The sequence below is a fragment of the Pelodiscus sinensis genome, chromosome 7, assembly GCF_049634645.1.
Source record: "Pelodiscus sinensis isolate JC-2024 chromosome 7, ASM4963464v1, whole genome shotgun sequence".
Classification (NCBI taxonomy): domain Eukaryota; kingdom Metazoa; phylum Chordata; order Testudines; family Trionychidae; genus Pelodiscus; species Pelodiscus sinensis.
The window spans coordinates 61456855-61475278 of NC_134717.1; the positions used below are offsets into that span (position 1 = coordinate 61456855).

At 46.4% G+C, this 18424-nt stretch overlaps 1 protein-coding gene across 1 annotated transcript; it reads left to right on the forward strand.

The window, feature by feature from the left end:
- Positions 1-292: 292 nt before the first annotated feature.
- LOC142830267 (interferon lambda-3-like) lies at positions 293-14807 on the forward strand. Its single transcript, XM_075934400.1, has 5 exons — positions 293-412; positions 1021-1092; positions 2144-2287; positions 13451-13528; positions 13969-14807. The coding sequence occupies exons 1-5, from the start codon at positions 293-295 to the stop codon at positions 14065-14067; spliced, it is 513 nt and encodes a 170-aa protein (XP_075790515.1). The 3' UTR covers positions 14068-14807.
- The last annotated feature ends 3617 nt before the right edge of the window (positions 14808-18424 follow it).

Consider the following 18424-nt stretch of genomic DNA (forward strand, 5'->3'; position numbering starts at 1 on the left):
ACCACTTTCTTTTATTACTAGTGCGTGGAGGGTTGTCATGTAAGAGGTCTGATCTGAAAACATTTGCGAATAGAAGAGTTGCGTTTGCTCGGCTGTGATCTCTGTGGTCAACCCATCACCCTCAAAGCGATTGTTGCTCTGATCTTCCTGCATCCCTACTCGCCCTCTATGTCAGACTGTCAAAATGTCGTGTGTAGTCCATGTAACCTGGAAATGCGGTGACGTGTCCTGTCCTTTTCTGACTCGATTAGGAAAAAGGATGCACAGAAGTTGCCCACTTCTCCTTGTCCTGATGGTATGGACAATGGCTACCGAGGTCTTTCCCCAAGATGCTCAGAAGTGCAACCTCTCAAAGTACGGGAACCTGCCACCCACGGACCTGAAGGCTTTCAAGGATTTCCGAGATCACTTTGTAAGTGCAAAGGAGACACATAAGTGGAATAAATAGCGAGGTGAATCCTCGGCTGTAGTCTCAGCAGCGGCCTTCTCTCTAGAGTATGATGGGCAGGTGAAATGAGGGTGGGTGGATGTTTGGGTTGTGAAATAAAATGGAGAGAAGTCTTGGCCTCTGCATCTTCTTCATTGGGGATCCCTCATTACGTCTTAGCTAACAAAGGAAAAACCTCAAAATATTCAGTTCTGGCAAGTATTCGGATAGTTTGGGAATGAGTATCCCGGAAAAGCTCTGCTGCGTACCAGGAACGCAGTCGAATGAAAAGGAGGCCAGCTGTCAGTTAAACTCTGCACGCTTGCTGTTCAGAGCCAGACAGCAGCAAAGCAATATGAGCAGCGTGTGTAATCGACACCTGTCCCATCTTTGGCACCTTCTTGGAAAGAGCCAGGACTCTTGTGCAGCAGCATTCTTAGGGCATCAAGCTGTTGAGTAAAACGCTGCGATGACGTTGCACCTTTGCTTGCCTTAATGGGGTTGTATGAGGTGACCGAGAGCAGAATTGGGTAACGTCTCACCTGTCTTGCTGGCTTTCTACATTTCCCTGTCTTCTCATTTTGTGCCTCCAGGAGACAAGCATGCCAGACCGAACCTGCAACACCACCGTTTTCCACCGCAAGTGGGAAGTCAAAGTTCTGTCGGTAAGAATGACCTCTACCAAGAGAGACGAAGCTATGAAATAAGAGTTGCCTCTTTCCAAAGGCTTGGGACTGTCTCTTCTCTAAGCTGGATTCTGATTTCAGCTGGTCGCTGTGTAGCTCCACAGGGACATCGTTACAGACAAGGAATTTATTCCCAAGTGACAAAGTCAGCTCAGATTGGGATCTGCACCTTTTTCTCTATAATTAGCATATTCTTAGGGCTGGAAAGCCTGACGAACATTGCAACTGTGGATCAGTTTAAAAAGTGCTGCATAATATGTAGGGCAGAACGCAAACGTGTGGAAAAGAATGGCAGGAGACCACACAATATACTGTCTGGCTTCAGATGTTATCAGATGATTGAATGAGGAAACAATTTACATCTCAACATTTCTAGCTTGGCCCTGAAAACACTGACCCCGGTTAATACAAGCCAAGACACTAACCTTATCCCTAGTGCTTGACAGCCCAGAGGCGTTATTACAGCTGACTCGTCTGCGCCTGTCTTTATCTTCTATTTCCAGACTGAGCTTTGTTAACTCCCCTCACATAGCCAGATTCAGGTGGTGTGGCAGGAAACCCTTTGTTTCCGTATTTTGGTTTTCCCTCGAGAGAATATTTCAGTTCTCTAAAACCATATCCATGTCTGTGCATGGCCGCTTTGAAGATCCAGAAACCGCTCCCCAAGTCACCAGGGAGGGGTTGGGGGAAATCTTGTGCTGCCGAAATACGTCTTCAGATTGTTGTAACATCGAAAAGATTTGAGCCTGATCTGGAGCACACAAGGGGTGGATTCCAAGGAAGGACATGAACGTGAAGACAAACAGAAAATAAAATCGTGGTGTAAGCAGCCGAGTCCGAAGGTACAAGACTCACAGGCTGTGTGTACAAAGTGGATTCACACCTCCCTGGCATCTTAGGTCTCTTCCCATTGGCAGTGGTTTGGGAAAGGCTCCTTAAGCCTGCCACTGCTAACACAGACATTCTTATCAACGTGCTGTATCTGCCACTCCCCTGGACAGCCTGTTTTACCTCCATGGTGTCTCCCCAGGTTAACGACAGAGTAATCCTGGTAGAGGAGGAGCTGAACTTCACTATCCACATCCTGGAGAATGTTGAGGATGCCACGCTGTCCGAGAACCTTATGAGGCCATTAGAAAACCTGAGGCACATCAGAGAGGACTTGGGGAATTGCGTGAGTATTGGCTTGCAAAGGTCTCTTGCCACCGTGAGACTGGGAGTTTCCTGCTGAACTCCCAACCATTTTAATTTCTTAAGTGGATCAGAGATCTAGTAATCCCTGTGCCAGAAATTGGATTTTAGGTTATAACAAGGGTCGTGTCTGGATCAAGTCGTTGCTATATGCCTTGCTCATAGACGTGACTGAATTAGCGAATTAACTTCATTAACTATTTAGGAAAATGATTCCGCAGCGCCCTGCTATCTGGTATCACTGCAGACATTAGTTTCCTGTAGCATAGCTACTGTTGTTTTCATGTACCCAGGACATCCCAGTTGGGATGGGGAGGAGCCCAGAGGAGTCAGACCCATGGGTGAAAGTGTGTCCTGCGCCCTTGCTCAGCTCTGGGGCAAATTCTCTTTCTTTGGGGCAGAGTTCCTCCCAGTCCTCTTGGTTGCCCCAAGCATGCTTCCCCCTACCATATAACTGCTGGGCATTCCTAACAGAACATGGCGGGGGTGCGTGGCTTCCTCAAGTGTAAAGGCAGACAGCCTCCGACCAACCAAGATCTGCTGGGGGTTTGTACCGAGTGGAAGGAGACTCGGCCCTTGTTCCTGAAATCCTCTGATCATGTGCCAGTCTGCTCCATGGCCTGATTTTGTTTTCAGATCAGGGATCATCTCCATTCCCATCAGCGCTCCGAGAGGCTGACCAGATGGCTCCAAAAATTCCACCAGGCCAAGAAGACAGTGAGTATATTTGCAAATACACAAGACAAACATTCATCACACGTGCATGGGAACAAATCCGCTCCGTTCCCTTCCCACAGGGCAAGGGCAGGATTGCGCCCGGTCTATTGTCCAGGGAATCTGGAGTCTAGGTGTCCTGAGACTGCATCAGACCGCTGTCCAGTCTCTCAGATCACGAAGGGTCATTACATTTCCTGTCAGACTACAACAGGCCGTGCACCGGAAACCTACCTTTGCCTCGTGGGCTAGTTTGGGTCCTGCCATGGACCCAAATAGTAGGGTTTCACGTCAACATGTGGTGTCTGATCCGCCGGGGCTTTGTGCCTCGCAAAATCATTTAGATTTGTGCAAAACGCTGAGGAATCTGAATTCCCACCTCCCTCGCGCTGTTGGCAGAGCTTTACACCAACTTGCTATTCCCTTTGAAGAGAGGTAGGTGCTGGGCTGGGCAAAGGGAAAAGAGGCCCAGAGAGAATTCATTCATACAGATCTGCCCATGCCCAGGCCGCCTTAGGAATCAGAGCCAGGCCAAAATAATGCACTTGAAATGTAGCACTAACCCTTTTGCTTCATACAAACTCACTGGATAATGTACCAGTCTACAGCACCCATTGTTATATACTTAGAATTACACCACAGTGTAAATGAGTCGTTGCTTAGGTTAGAGGGCTTGTCATGTCTCGTCTACACAGGGACAGCCAGGAAAATTAGTCTGATTTAGCTAACGGTGCGTGTTTGAAGCGGATTAGTGACACTGCATTAAATCCGTGTATGGAGGCAATCATTCAGAGTTCAAATGATCTTTCAAAGGGAAGTAACCAAATTAAGAGCATTTTCCTTTGGAATGAGGGGTTCACATAGGGACTGAATGCCATTTAACTAACCCACTTCACATTCACACAGTCAATTCAGATTAGCTTTCCTGGACGTCCTCATGTAAACAGTCCTCTGTTCACTTGCTTTGTGCACGCTCTGTGTTCTCTATTTGCACCTCCCCTTTCATCAAGCCTGTGGTAGCTCTAACTGGCCAGCCATTTTCTGTTACAAATGTGTTCCCTTCTTCTCCCCCATCTCAGAAAACTCCTGGGTGCCTGGAGGAATCTGTGATCTTCAATCTGTTCCGCCTGTTCAGCAGCTTAAAGTGCATGGCCAGTTCCTGCAACTAAACGCCGGGTCTTTACACCCTCCCACCTTGTGCCTTTCCCCAGACATTGGAGAGCCCAGCAAATGGGAACCCTAAATCCTTCCTACATCTATTTGAACCAGGAGTGATGCTTTTCCACCTTGGCGTCTTACCGCAAACACCTATCGCCTCTGAGCAAAAGATTCACATGCAACTGAGCTTCAAGAAGACGCCTCTCTGATTTCAGCTGCCACTGGCTGACTGGCTGTAGGCCAATTTCTTACCTGCTGCTAATGTATAAGGCCGTCTCCACTGATTTCAATACGAGATTGGCCATTGATCTCAGTAGGATTCAAATTTGGCCTGATAGGATAGTATTATTGATTGTATTCATGTATTGCTACACAAAGACATTTGCCAATAGTATGTTAAGTGTTGCCATTATATATTTGTATTTAAAAGACTGGTTTTTACACTGTTTCTTTGGTTTACGGACTAATGAGTATTTCATTAGTATCTATGGCTATGTCTACACTACCACCCTAGTTCAAACTAGGGTGGTAGTGTAGACATACCCTTAGAAAGATGCTGGAAATGCACCACGTCTGCTGCATGGATGCTATTGCTGTATTACACAGATTCCTGGAATCTATTTTTGTTTTACTGGTTGACGTAATGTTAAACCGTATTTAAACAAATCCAAGTTTTATTTAAGTTCTTTATTGTAAGTTATGGTTTATTTATATGCAAATTGCGCAACGGGACTGTTTTATACTATTTAACATAAAACTGGAAGCTGTCAAATAAAAATAGAAATGATACAAATGGATGATTGTCTGTCTGCTTGGTGTTCTCTTCTTATCACCTCAAAAAAGAAAAAATAGCAGAAGTGATGATGGAAATACTGCCAGGCGAGGAGAAATAGAAGACATTTAAATAGCTTAGATTAACCGGATGGTGAGAAGGGACATAACATGAAACAGTATAAAGTTCTAGGTATATTCCTATGAGAGGAAATTCCATGGAGAATTATAGGTGGCAGAACATGGGGACCTTAGATTGCCCAAAAGACACCTGCAATAATAACTGTACTTACTACAGTATGTGTGGCACACAGCTCAAGAGTAGCATATTCCTGTTTTAACTGGAACTCGAATGTAACACGTGTTGTTGGTTACGTCCTTTGTATTGGTACGCATTGGAACCAGTGTCAAGACACAGTGCGTGTTCAACTGCTGTTGCAGAATAATAGTGGTGTGGAGGCAGGAAAAAGGAATAAGGGAATTTGTGTGCAGCCATCTCGGTCTTGTTAACAAGAGAGCAAGAGTCAGGCTAAGTCTGTGGCCTGACACCGCGAGATCTGTAATTAGACGCTGCCTTTGCCTCTCGCCTCCATACGGAGATAAGGATAGAACGCTGACTCTGGCAGAGACTTTGAGATAAGGAGCATCTGGCTGGAACTAAAATAACTGTTAACCATTGGTGTTTGTAATGGGAAGGAGACTAATTGTTATTGTTATTATATGTAATGGACAGTATATAAACTGCTTCGTAATTGCTTGTATTGGAAGATCTGCCTCGGGGGGGGGCTCCCCCCCTGTCCGAACCAGTTTTTCCCTTGCTGCAGCTCGTAATAAAACTGCCTCTGGCTACTTGTTGCTTAAACACAACGCAGAGTGAGGACAATGTTTTTTCCACAATTTGGTGCCGTGACTCGGATGGCAACGCCCGATTGAGGACAGCGACAGCGGCTGCAGACCGTCCCCCTTCATCCTCAGGGTGCCAAACGAGAGGTAAGAGACCTTTTGAAATCTCTACTGGGGTGTGGAGGAGAACTGCCTGTGGGGGTCGTCTGCCTCGCTAGGCTCACGCCATCCGAACTTCTTGAATCTACAACAAGGTCAGACGCAAAGCGGTTCCGGGGAGGTTGTTTTGTTACCCCCGTGTAGGCCTAAGTTTATGCAGTGCTGGGAACTGCTGTGGTTTTGGTGGTGCCACCCCGGGAACGGGAAGAAAATTGTATTGGGTCCGGACATAAGGCACCTAGATTTATGCAGTGCTGGGAACTGCTGTGGTTCTGGGGGGAAACGTGTTGTTTGCCGCCCCTGGGGGGAACAGTGTTGTTTGAAAATTTCTGTGTGAAAAGCCTGCTGAGTGTGAATGTAATGAGTGGAGAGTGAATGCCTCTGCCCAGGTCTCTGAGAAGTAAGATGATTCCAGCCGCACCAGGGCTCTCCCACAAGGGAGTTCTGAATGCAAGTGGGGGTCAGTCGAACCTCGAGACCCAGTGGATATGTGAGGGAGTGACGACTCCCCTTATTTCATGAGCTGATGATAAGGTCTGACACTCTAGACCCAGCAGACCACAGTAACTGACCAACCAACACCTTGTGCTAAGGAAAAGCATTTTAGCCTCACACATTAAGCCTGATCTGTGGTACAAGAGGGAAACTGAGGCACGCCACTGTTGGGGAGGGCTAGCAACTCTGAGGTAATTCAAGGGAGTGGAAGGTCACGAGTACTGATGAAGTGCCCTTGTTCTCGAAAAGTTGCAGCTCACTCGCCCATGGAAGTGGTAAGGAACTAGCTGTAACCAGTTCCCCTAGCAGATCTTAGGCAGTATTTTAAGTTGCAATGGGCCACCCCAACGGGGGTAGAAATGTTTTCTTGTCTTTCAGATCATCAGAAAGCGCTGGTACCAGCTGAAGAAAAACAACAAACAACAACAACAAAAAACCAGGGTTCTGTGTTAGGACGTAATAAGTTTGTGTTCTGTCCAAGTTTGTCTTGTGTGTCTTAATTGTAATATGTATTGCAAATATTGTTGTGTGTAGGATATTTTTTTAATGAAAGGATAATTTGAGTAAAGCAGAAGCATTAATTTAAACCAACGAAATTAATAATTGGGCCCAATCAATTGGCAATCAATTGGCAACTCTAAACTTAATGAATTGGCAACTTTAAAATGTAGTGAAAGGATAATAGTTTGGTAATTGTTTAGGCTAGGAGAATGTTAACAGTGTCTCCACAGGTGAACAAAAAAAGGAACTGGAAAGAAGCAAGAAGTGCATCATGTGAACAGAAGGACTGGGAGTGGGGTAACAGCCCTCTCCCCCACCGGATTGATTTTGCTTTAATGGCTACACAAATGAAATATTTAGCTTCTGTAAATTTGCACACCAACCATAAAAGTGGTTTGGCCAGAGATAATAAGAAATCTATAAGAAACAACACGGACAAGTGAGACATCAGCATATGTAAGTAAAGATGCCCACAATAAAGAGGAAAAGAGTAACCTCACCATTGCAACAACAGCTACTTGCCCTGCTACTCATTGGTGCCTGATGCCTTAAAAGGCCTCAAGAATTACGGAATTGCATGGGTTATCAATTAAACATCTGTGAACCATGCTTGGTCCTATAAGAGAAACAGTGACTCTAGTCAACGTAACCTCCTTCAAGTCACATACATAGAATAAATACACGCTAATAGCAATGGGGAATACACGGCCTTGGGCCGCCCCTCATTCACACAGAATTATTTTGTTTTTTGTAACAACATGAACACTACGAGGACAAAGAATACACAGTCCTCTGAGTTAAAGTTTGTATGGAATATTGTGGGAAAGAAGCTAAACACTAACATCAGGCCACTGAAGTTGGACCTACTGACTCCCACTGGGGCTTACCACTTAAAGCCCTGACAAAGGTAACCCCTGAGGCATGGCTGTCATTTGTTAAACAATGGCCATTGCTAACTTGCCCTCATTTGGGTATTATTAACCAGGTCCTTAAGGCCAAAATAGAGCCTCCCAATTGTGCATCATGCCCTGAACAGACCCATGTCCCAGAACCAGGACAACTGTCACTGGTCTTTACCTTGGTGATGTTCCACACTGGTATAGACCAGCTGTGTGCTAGACTGGCTAATCAAATGGGCAAGCACCTGATTAGGCAACGACGGGGCTTAGCAGATACCATCGCAGATTGGTTTGGGCCTGGAAACTCTGTCAGCAACACTTATGTCATAGCCCAGAAATTGTATAGAATCCAGGCTGGTAGATGCAGTAATATCCAGTGCCCGTAAAGGCCTAGACACCAGCCAAGCTAATCAATTGATCCTAAATAGTTTGAAGGATCTGTCCAGCTCTGTGTCCACTTCACTAGACCTAACCAGATATTTGGACCAGAGACTAATTGGATTGTTAATTAATGGAACTAAATTAAAGAAATTAGAAGGCCAGTATTGAAGAATAGGATAGCTTTGACCACCCACCCCTTATGGTGGTGAGTCCCCATCTCCTCCGTGCCCACCCAAGGGAGTGGGGAAGTAGAGAATCCATGAGGACCCAAAGGCCCACCTGGACAGGGCATAGTATAACCATTTGTTTTTGGCACCTCTGGGGATTCCTCACTTAGATCAGATCAGAATGGTAACCTCCCTGCCTGTACCAAAGCAGGAGAATATAGAGAGAGTTGAGGGCATTGCTTATTCTGAAGGAGTGGGAGCCTCCCTATACCCAGGGATTGTTGCACCCACTTTGATAAGGAAATTTTATGTACCTGCCCATTTAACATCATGACGAATCTGCCTAGGTTTGATGTGGTTGTCTCAGAGAAACAAAACCATCGAGCTGGTCCAAATAAATGGTACCTACTGGTGTTTGATTACCCAGACAGATCACTCCATCCTGCCCCTCTACATATCCGTCTGTGTGCATAACAGCCCCTTGCCGGATGATCCTGACCGTTGATGGAATGCAGCTCTATCACACTTCGGAGGTGAGAAAGGAACTATAGGAGTAAACTGAGGCAGTCCATGGTATCTTGCTGAGAACTGACAAACTCAAATCATTAGGTCAGCCTGAGAAGCATACGCTACAGCAGTTACTGTGACCCTGGTTCCCCTGGCAACCACATTCCAAAGGGCCTCACTTTGATAAGGCCGGTACCAAACAACCAAACAACTGCACGGGATTGTTTTTACGGTTTGCTTTATTCCTAGGAAATAACCTTGGTTCCAAAGGAGCTAGCTGGCTTTTAGCTCAGAAAATAGAGACTCTTATGTCCATCAGCGAATGACCGCTCTAGAAAGACCTTTACCAAGTTTTGCTAGCCACCAACACCGCTGTGATGTGCCAAGAACTGACTGTTGGCCAATGATTCTCACTGCAAAAAGACCCCTCCATCTCGAAATGATCCTACCCCGACTGCTGATAAGTCTCTCTTCTTCTGGTCCTGCTTTCCACCTGCTGGACACCAGAAGAACCAAAATATTACAGGGTGATGTGCTGGTAACCTCTCCCCTGCATGATGCTGAACCACGACTGTTTCAAGAAAAAAAGAGGAAAAGTCCGCTCCTGTGACACCGCCAAAGCCCAAAGATTTCTGACTACAAAAGGACATTAAGAACTGACCTTGGTGAAAGAAGCGAAGTATTGTATATTGCCAAGGAGAAACTTGTGGGAGTGGTTTGGGTTTCTCCCTTTGATCTGGACTCTGTGCTTATGGACATGTACCGTCAGCATGTACCTGCCCTCCCTAATTTGGTTACTAATTATGATATGTTGTGTTATGTTACTAAAATTATAGAACAGCCCCATCATAGAATTATATTGGGGATATTAATGATTATATTGCTTTTGCTTATTAAAGGTTTCATATTTGTTGTTGTAAAAGATGTAGTAATAAAAATAGCTTTTATGTTTGTACTAATTATGTAATGTTTAATGAAAATAAAGGTTTAGAAAGGTAGTTGTGCTGTAAGCACAAAAGGGGGGAGTGTGGAGGCAGGAAAAGGGAATTTGTGTGCAGCCATCTTGGTCTTGTTAACAAGAGAGCAAGAGTCAGGCTAAGTCTGTGGCCTGACAACGCGAGATCTGTAATTAGACGCTGCCTTTGCCTCTCGCCTCCATGCGGAGATAAGGATAGAATGCTGACTCTGGCAGGGACCTTGAAATAAGGAGCATCTGGGTGGAACTAAAATAACTGTTAACCATTGGTGTTTGTAATGGGGAGGAGACTAATTGTTATTGTTATTATATCTAATAGACAGTATATAAACTGCTTCATTATTGCTTGTATTCGAAGATCTGCCTCGGAGGGGGGGCTCCCCCCCGTCCGAACCAGTTTTTCCCTTGCTGCAGATCGTAATAAAACTGCCTCTGGATACTTGTTGCTTAAACACAACGCAGAGTGAAGGCTTGTTTTCTTCCACAGTGGCTACAATTTGTTCTGGTTTTGTCCTATGGGATCGATATTGAGGATTGGCTCTCAGAAAACCTGGATTTTATTCCCATCTCTGCTACTGACCTACTGGAGTGATGGATGACCTTAGGCAAGTCACTTTGCAGCCCCGTGCCTCAGTTTCTTCATCTGTAAAATGGGACTAATGATACTGTCCTCCTTTGTAAAGTGCTTTGAGAGCTAATGGTAAAAAGCACCGGGTATTATTATTATTATTATTTATTATTATTAACTCTCTATAACAGACAATAGCCTCATTCTCTGCTGACCAAGTGGTGTCCGGGCACCTGACCTTAGCACAAACTGCAGGAATTTAGCCAGGGCTGGAACCCAGCTGGTGATGCTGTAAGAATCTCCAGAAATTTCAGCCTGGCTTCTGATTGTTTCTTTTCCCCACTTCGTCCGGTCTTGGGGAAAACCAACCAATCAGGGCTGCTGCAAGAAGCTGTCAGAGGTCTCCACCTTCCTTATATGCCAACACCACTCTCATAGGAGGGGACAGAGGCTGCGGCTGAGGAACACACCACGTCCTCCTTCTCTGCACCCCACAACACCCGGCTTGGGGAAGGGATAAAGGGGACCTCAAAGCAGCTGCTTTCCCATCCCTGGAAGAGGGAGCTGGGAGAGACACAGACATCCACTCAATTAGGATTGGCAGATGGTTTAGCCAAAAATACCGAAACACCTTTGCCCCCCCCTAAAAAAAACACTACCGGGGAAAAAATTCTGTTGAGGGGGAAAAAAAGAGGGAGACCAAACTTGTTGAGATAAATAAATAATAATTACATTAATAAAAAAATAAAACAACACATCTTTTTTTAAAAAAACAAGAGCCTCTTAAGAAATGCTTTTGTGGCTTTTTGACCCTAACAGGCTGCTGGCAGCCATCTGCCATCTTGTCTCCCTGCTCCGAGCCAGACAGCTCCCCTGCAGAACTAGAGAAGCACTCGGGATTTTCACCTCCTGGCTGGGAAAAAATCAGAAAATACCAAACATTTTAGGTGTCTGGTATATTCTGAATTTTTTTTTGCCAGATAGGAGGTGAAAATACTGGATTGTCCGGGTCTAGGGTTGTCAGATGTTTTAACCAAAAATACCAAACTCCATCCCTCCAAAAGCAAAACACTACCGGGGAAAAAATTCTGTTGAGAAAAAAGAAAGAGGGGGACCAAAGTTGTTGAACAAGAAAGAAACAAAGAAAGAAAGAAAACAGCATGGCCCCTTTAAAAAGAGGCTTTTTTTTTTTTTTTTTTTTTTTTTTTGCTGCCGGCCATCTTCTTTTTCTGCTCCAGCCACAAGATAGTTCCTCTGTGCAACCAGGTAAGCGGGGCGGTGTGGGGACCTGGTAGAGGGTCCCGCGGGAACTCCAGGCCTGCTCCTCCTTCCGCGCTCTCATTCAGCCTGTCTCAGACTTTGCACAGCCTATGGCTTCCCCCTTAGACCACTGCCAAAAGTGCTCCCCTGGTTCTTCTTCCCCCAGGCCTTCATTTCCCAGGTAAATCACGAACGTGGCTCATTAACCTGGAGGCCCTATCCCGCCCTGCGACCTCTGTCTTCCTCCCCTCCGCTGAGGGAGGGTGCATAAAAGCACAGGACTGGAAGCGCCGCTCAGTGGCTCGTTACCGCAAACCCGGACTCTAGGCCACGCTAAGATTAGCAATCTAGGCAGGGAGTCCTTGCATCGCTTGGTCATGACGTCATGCAGCGTTTCCCTCACCTGGCTGGGAAGCCCTGGCACGCAGATGGCTGTGCGCGGGGTGAACCTGCCTTGCTTTTGGTTTCCAGTTCCCACGCAGCTGCACCTACCTGTGGAGTTTTCTCCTTTGAGTAAAGCAAAACAAGATTTCATTTCATTTTTGCCCTAAACAGTATAAAAGCAAGAGCAATGGAGAAGAGAGGCTGTATCCTTAGACCAGAGGGAGGCCAAGCAACCCTGACGGAGGAGAAGAAACTAAAGCGATTTCCCAGCAAACATGCTCCAAGGTAAGTGCTTCTAAGTCCGGGGCGTCTGCCTAGAATAGGGCTTAATAGACTGATCTGCTCTGATCTGCTCCATAGAGTAAGGAGCAAACATTAGCCTTTCCTCAAAGTTATATACCTTGACTTTAGCAAGGCTTTTGATACGGTCTCCCACAATATTCTTGCCAGCAAGTTAAGGGATTGTGGATTGGATAAATGGACGGTAAGATGGATAGAAAGATGGCTAGAAGGCCGGGCCCAATGGGTAGTGATCAACAGCTCGATGTCAGGATGGCGGTCGGTTTCTAGCGGAGTGCCCCAAGGTTCGGTTCTAGGACCGGTTCTAGGACCGGTACCAGGAACGCAGTTGAATGAAAAGGAGGCCAGCTGTCAGTTAAACTCCTGCACGCTTGCTGTTCAGAGCCAGACAGCAGCAAAGCAATATGAGCAGCGTGTGTAATCGACACGTGTCCCATCTTTGGCACCTTCTTGAAAAAGAGCCAGGACTCTTATGCAGCAGCATTCTTAGGGGATCAAGCTGTTGAGTAAAACGCTGCAATGACGTTGCACCTTTGCTTGCCTAAATGGGGTTGTATGAGGTGACCAAGAGCAGAATTGGGTAACGTCTCACCTGCATGTCCCTGTGGACACAGGGAAGAAGCTCAAAACCAGCTACCATGCAGGATTTTGATGGACATTTGACCCATGTCAGGCGCCATGCAGGCAATCACCAGGACTCTTGTGCAGCTAGGAGGGGCAGTTTCTGTTGGACCTGGTCCTCTCCTCATTGGAGTAGGACAATTTCCACTTGGTCAGGCATATCCCTCAGGGACAGCAGCGCAAGGGAGGCAGCTGATTTCTGCATTTCCCCGCGCCACCGTTGGGATTGTGTGGATAGAACTGAGGGAAGAACTTGTAGACGTACTCCTGATCCTCCATATATATGGCTCTAAGCTCTCTCCTTCTGCCTCCAGGAGGACATCTTGCTGTACCCTCTAGACTGTGTCAAGGCACAAATTGCTCTGTGCCTAGAGAGAAGGGGCTTTGATTGATTGTCTGCTGGAATCTCTGTGCACCAACTCTGTATCAATTCTGTTTGCAGACCAGGCAAACGCCTTCTCATTCACACTCCAAGAGGCTGAACAGTTGGCTCCAAAATTTGCAGGCGAGCAAAGAGACGGTGAGTGGGCATTTGAGACAACGCGCAAAGCCACCTTCCACACCAATTAGAGACGGAACCAGCCTCCTGGGTCCCATCCCAGAGGCCACGGCGGCATTGCTGCTGCTTATTCTCCCCGTTATTACCTACCTTGGGATTTATTTTTAAATATTGCAATAAAAATTAGCCTGTAGGTCCCGTCAGGTCTGCTGCGCAGTGATGTAACCGACAACGGCAACAGCTAACGTACGGTTTGAATGACGCTGCCGTTTGCATGTGCGTCTGCTTGGGTTACAAAGATCAGCATTCACCTTGCCCTCTCTCCAGTACCTACCCTCTTTCCACCTCCTCTGAGTGCCCTTACGGATACGCACTTGCCTCTTAAAAATGCAACATACTTGTGGCCACTTTAATGTAGCCCTCTCCCCTCTTTCTGTTGTAAATATTCTCTGGTTTCCCAGGAAACACCTGCATGCCTGGAAGCTTCTGTGATCCTCAACGTCTTCCGACTGCTGAACGAAGACTTGAGATGCGCCGCCTACACGGAGCTTTGCGTGTAGCCATCTGGTTTCCGTGGTACCTTGCGTCCATACCTTCTTAGCTACGGGAGAGTCCGTAGCCTGGGAACACCGAATACACATCATGAGAAGAGGTGTCTGAATCAGGAACATTCATCTCATTCTGGCTTCCGACTGTACATCCCCAAGCAAACTGATTCCATCCTTTCATACCTAAAAACATCACACAACAGTTGGTCTCCACTCCAACTTGCTCCAATTTCCAGCTAGTGCAGCACTCTTGATTCCTTGACAAATATTCCTTGGAGGATGGTTTTTTTCATCACAGTTAAAATTTGGGACTTCGGTAGGATTTGATCCTCGCAGGATATTATTTAGTGAATGCATTATTATTGTCACTATCAAGTGCATTTCAGTCAATGTAACATATCTAAACATATTGGGAACATTTCATAAGCTTTCATTTTGTTTTCAATGCACCCCAGTTCTGGGATTTACGCACTGGTCACAGCTCTTAACTCTCTCAGAAACAAGCTCAGGAAAACTAACTAATATTGAAATTTGGCAGTTCTTACTTTATATATCCTCCACAGATGTATTTATACAGAGTATATTTTTATCTTGTTGTTTCTTCATGTATTATTACCCGAGTAAGAAGAGTAATTGATTTTTATAACTTCCAGAAATGATTCAAAGTGTTATTTATTCAGGATAATGTATCTATTTATTTTGATGTATTTAACTATTGCTAAGTTATATATTGCTAAGTTATATTAAATATACCTATTTATATATAATTATGGACAAATAAAATTGTTATCATGATATAGTTGTAGTGCTTTGCAGCAGTAGATCCCAATGTGATTGTTGCAGATGAGAAACTTGGGCATAAGATGCAAAATAACCTGTCCAGAATCATTCAGCTGGCCTGTAGCAGAGCCAAGAATCCTGAGAATCAATGATCCACTCTAGCCACTAGGCCGTGGTGCCTCCGTCTTGCATTGCAAAGCTCATCGCATTTGCCTGACCCTTCCTGCAATTTTAAACCATCCACTGAAAGGTCAAAGAGAGATGTGACACTTGTCTTTTTCCTTCCTTTCGGCATCACCATTAGAGCTAGACAAATGTTCCCTGGAGAGCCCAAACTGTGGAAAACTCCTATGGCTGTTGGTTCTGTCAGAAGCTCAAACCTCAGCCCAAGAATATGACTTGGTGTCAGGAGTAACCTAAGAACAAACAGGGATGGAAACCAGTAACAAAACCTGCAGACAGGAGGACCAATGCAAGAAAGGTTGCAGGATCTCATCAGCATACCACTCTTGAATTCTCCAAAGAACATCAGCTGTAACAAACCTTCACAACAGACCATCTGGAAACAATATTTTGCATGGCATAAACAAACTGAAAATGTGCAGCTAGCTTTTTAAAAATGTATGCTGTGAAGACGCACGCTCTAACATGTGTCTAAGGGTACATCTAGACTACAGGCTTCTGTCGACAATGAGCATCTAGACTACATCCAGTTCCAAGCTGCTTTGTCGACATGAGAGTGTAGAGGCAACGGACAGTGTAGATGCAATAACACCTTCTGTCGACAGAACTCTGTCGACAAAAGGCGCTATTCCTCGTAGAATGAAGTTTACTGTCATCGACAAAACTGCCGTGTTCTGTCGACATTATGTCGACAGAACTCGGCGGTAGTGTAGGCACAGATATAGTCCACTTTTGTCGACAAAAACCTATAGACTAAACACACCCTAAAGCCTTTAATTTGCACTGAAGACAGGCAAAAGGGTATGTTTGATGCATTCTTTATACATCAGAAACTTGTGGTTTAGGTCCACTGGAGAATTCAAGAGCCAGGGAAAATGTCTGAATGTTTGTTTCCTCAGAATTCTTCATGCGATGGCTGAAAACTGATTATTGGAATGCAAAACATGAAAATAGCAGACAGGCTAGTTACTGAGTTAACAGATTAAAACCCTGGCACAGCAGCTAACTGGAACTCCAATTCGTTCTTTATCTCAGCTGAAGTTATCGGAGCAGAATGCCTCCTACATTCTCTTTCACCCCTTTTACCTGCAGCCCGAATTTTGCAACAACAGTCCATCCGCCTGTCTGCGTTCTTCGTCTGGATGCCCCCACAAGCTAATCAGCAGCCCAGAGCAAATACCATGCCAGACATGAAACCTGAGATAACCCCCAGGCACTGCCATGGGGCTTATGACACCCGACTACAGGGATAAGAAATGGTGCAAAGACGTTTAGCTGACTCCATGGGAGCGCGACTCGCCCGGGTTAACAGTACAGCGCTCTGAACGGTTGCCAGGCGAGACACAGGTGCTACTTCCTGTGTCTGCAATTGCAATCGTCCCTCATGCTGCTTTCACTGTAGCCTCAGGGCCGTCCTGATGCACAGGCTGAATATGCCACCGCAGATCTGGGGCACCTCATGAGCAGCAGGTGAGAGCGGGTTGTCTCCTACATGTTGCAGGAGTTTCCTTGCTCGTGTCCACTGTCCTGGGCGGCACCACAGTTCCGGCAACGTGAGTCTGCAAAGGGTGGGGTGAGGACCTCAACTCCGGTCCCTCCTGGCTGCAGGTCCTAGCTCACTGGAGGCTGGCGAGACTCTGACTCCTCCACAGAGCTGAGGGGCAGCCCCGGCAGCAGCCAGGCATTTAACCCCTTCCTGCTGGAGCCAGAGACGGGGTCTTTGTGGCTGTATTCCTCCGCCAAGGCCACAGTCGCTGAGCCCAGCACAACAGATCCAGACCGAAGGAGGAGCCAAGGATACAATGAGTCAGAGGCCCATGTGGCCGAGGGGTGGCAGGCAGGATGTGATGGGAGATGGGGGGTGACTACAAAGAGCTGCACCTCAGAAGGGAGACTAGCAGAGCATTGCCCCCGTGGCTCCCCCTCGGCTGTGTGCGGCAACCCCTCGTGCCAAGGCCCCATTTCGCCTGTAAACGGACCTAAGGGGCAGCCATTGATTCATGCGGAGGATGCTTCTGTAACGACGTCCTGATCCTGACTGGAGCCTCTGGGCACAAGTGGAATACGGGTTGGACCACTCTAGTCCAGCCCCCTGGATTTTGCCGGAGCAGAGGAAGTCATTTCTGGACCCGCGGCTACTGGCCACCCCAATTCTGGGCCAGCCACTGGCCTCCCAGCTGGCTCCCCACCCTTCCGCCAGTCCCGCTGCCTTGCTGGATAAGCCCTTCATTGCTATGCTGGATAGCCCAGCTTACCCACAGCTGCCAGTGCGCTGGGCTCCTGCTTTGCTGTGATTCACCTGTGATCCCCAAACGCTGGTGAGGAGATTCCCACCCCGCTGACGATCACTTTACATTGTGTGCAGGGGAAAGGATTCTTGAAACAAAAGGGTCTCGGATTCTTCTGTGCATTGGGCCCCACAGGGCTCTGCAATCCAGCTACAGACATACCTGCTCCAGGCAGAGCCCTCTTGCATAACTCACTTGTGACATCACCCAGGGAATCTCTCAGCACTCTGTGCTCAGGTGCAACGTCTACCTGCCTTCCTTTTGCTTTCCTTTTCCCTTTCCAAACGCATTCCTTGCTCTCTGGTTGGTGAGAGCAGAGCTGGGTTTTCTGCCACAGACTAAAGCAAAGTGACGTTGCGTGTTCTTTTTCTTAACTGGAAAATGCCTTTTGGTATAAAAGCAAGAGCAATGGAGAGGAAAAGACACATTCAGAGTCAAGAGAGAGGCAAAGCAGCCTTGAGACACGAGAGGCAGCTAAAGCGACAGCCCAGCAAATACACGGCAAGGTAAGAGCAGCTGGCTTGACGCCAATCCTTACTATGATTTCTCTTTGCTCAGTGACTATATTGTGCTCTGTGGAAGACAGCAAGGAAAATCAGAGTGCAAGTTACTATGATTTCTAGGGTATTTTCTTTTTGTACCGGGAGAATAGTCAAGTGTTTGTGAAAAGTGTTTGTCAACCCCAAAGCCTTCCCAGATGATATTTCACAGAAAAACGGTTTCAGAACAGAGCAGTCATCAAATAATGGAACAGAAACAATGCCATGTGACTTAGGAAACCAGCCGCCACACGTGTAATGAATATCAAATTGCAGATAATTCCAGCCAATAGCCTGAAATTATTGGTCAGAACTTTTTGGCAAGTGCAGAGATATATATTTGCATAATATTTAGAGTCAGTTCACAGTTTGCTTTAAAGAAAGTTAAATGTGTAACACAAGCCATATATTGGAAAACGTTCCCTGCTCCCAATACAAGCTACTTTATTAGTGGCGAGTAGTCCTGTGGCACCTTATAGACTAACTGAAGTGTTGGAGCATAAGCTTTCGTGGACAATGACCCGCTTCGTCAGATGCACGCTTTTGCAGATTCAGACTAACTCGGCTACCTCTCTGATA

What these genes read in the sequence shown, in the direction of transcription:
- LOC142830267 (XM_075934400.1), top strand. Translation starts at nt 293, where the DNA reads ATGGTATGGACAATGGCTACCGAGGTCTTTCCCCAAGATGCTCAGAAG. An exon ending in AGGATTTCCGAGATCACTTT is followed by an intron (nt 413 to 1,020) that starts GTAAGTGCAAAG and finishes TTGTGCCTCCAG; the next exon opens with GAGACAAGCATGCCAGACCG. An exon ending in GAGAGGACTTGGGGAATTGC is followed by an intron (nt 2,288 to 13,450) that starts GTGAGTATTGGC and finishes TTCTGTTTGCAG; the next exon opens with ACCAGGCAAACGCCTTCTCA.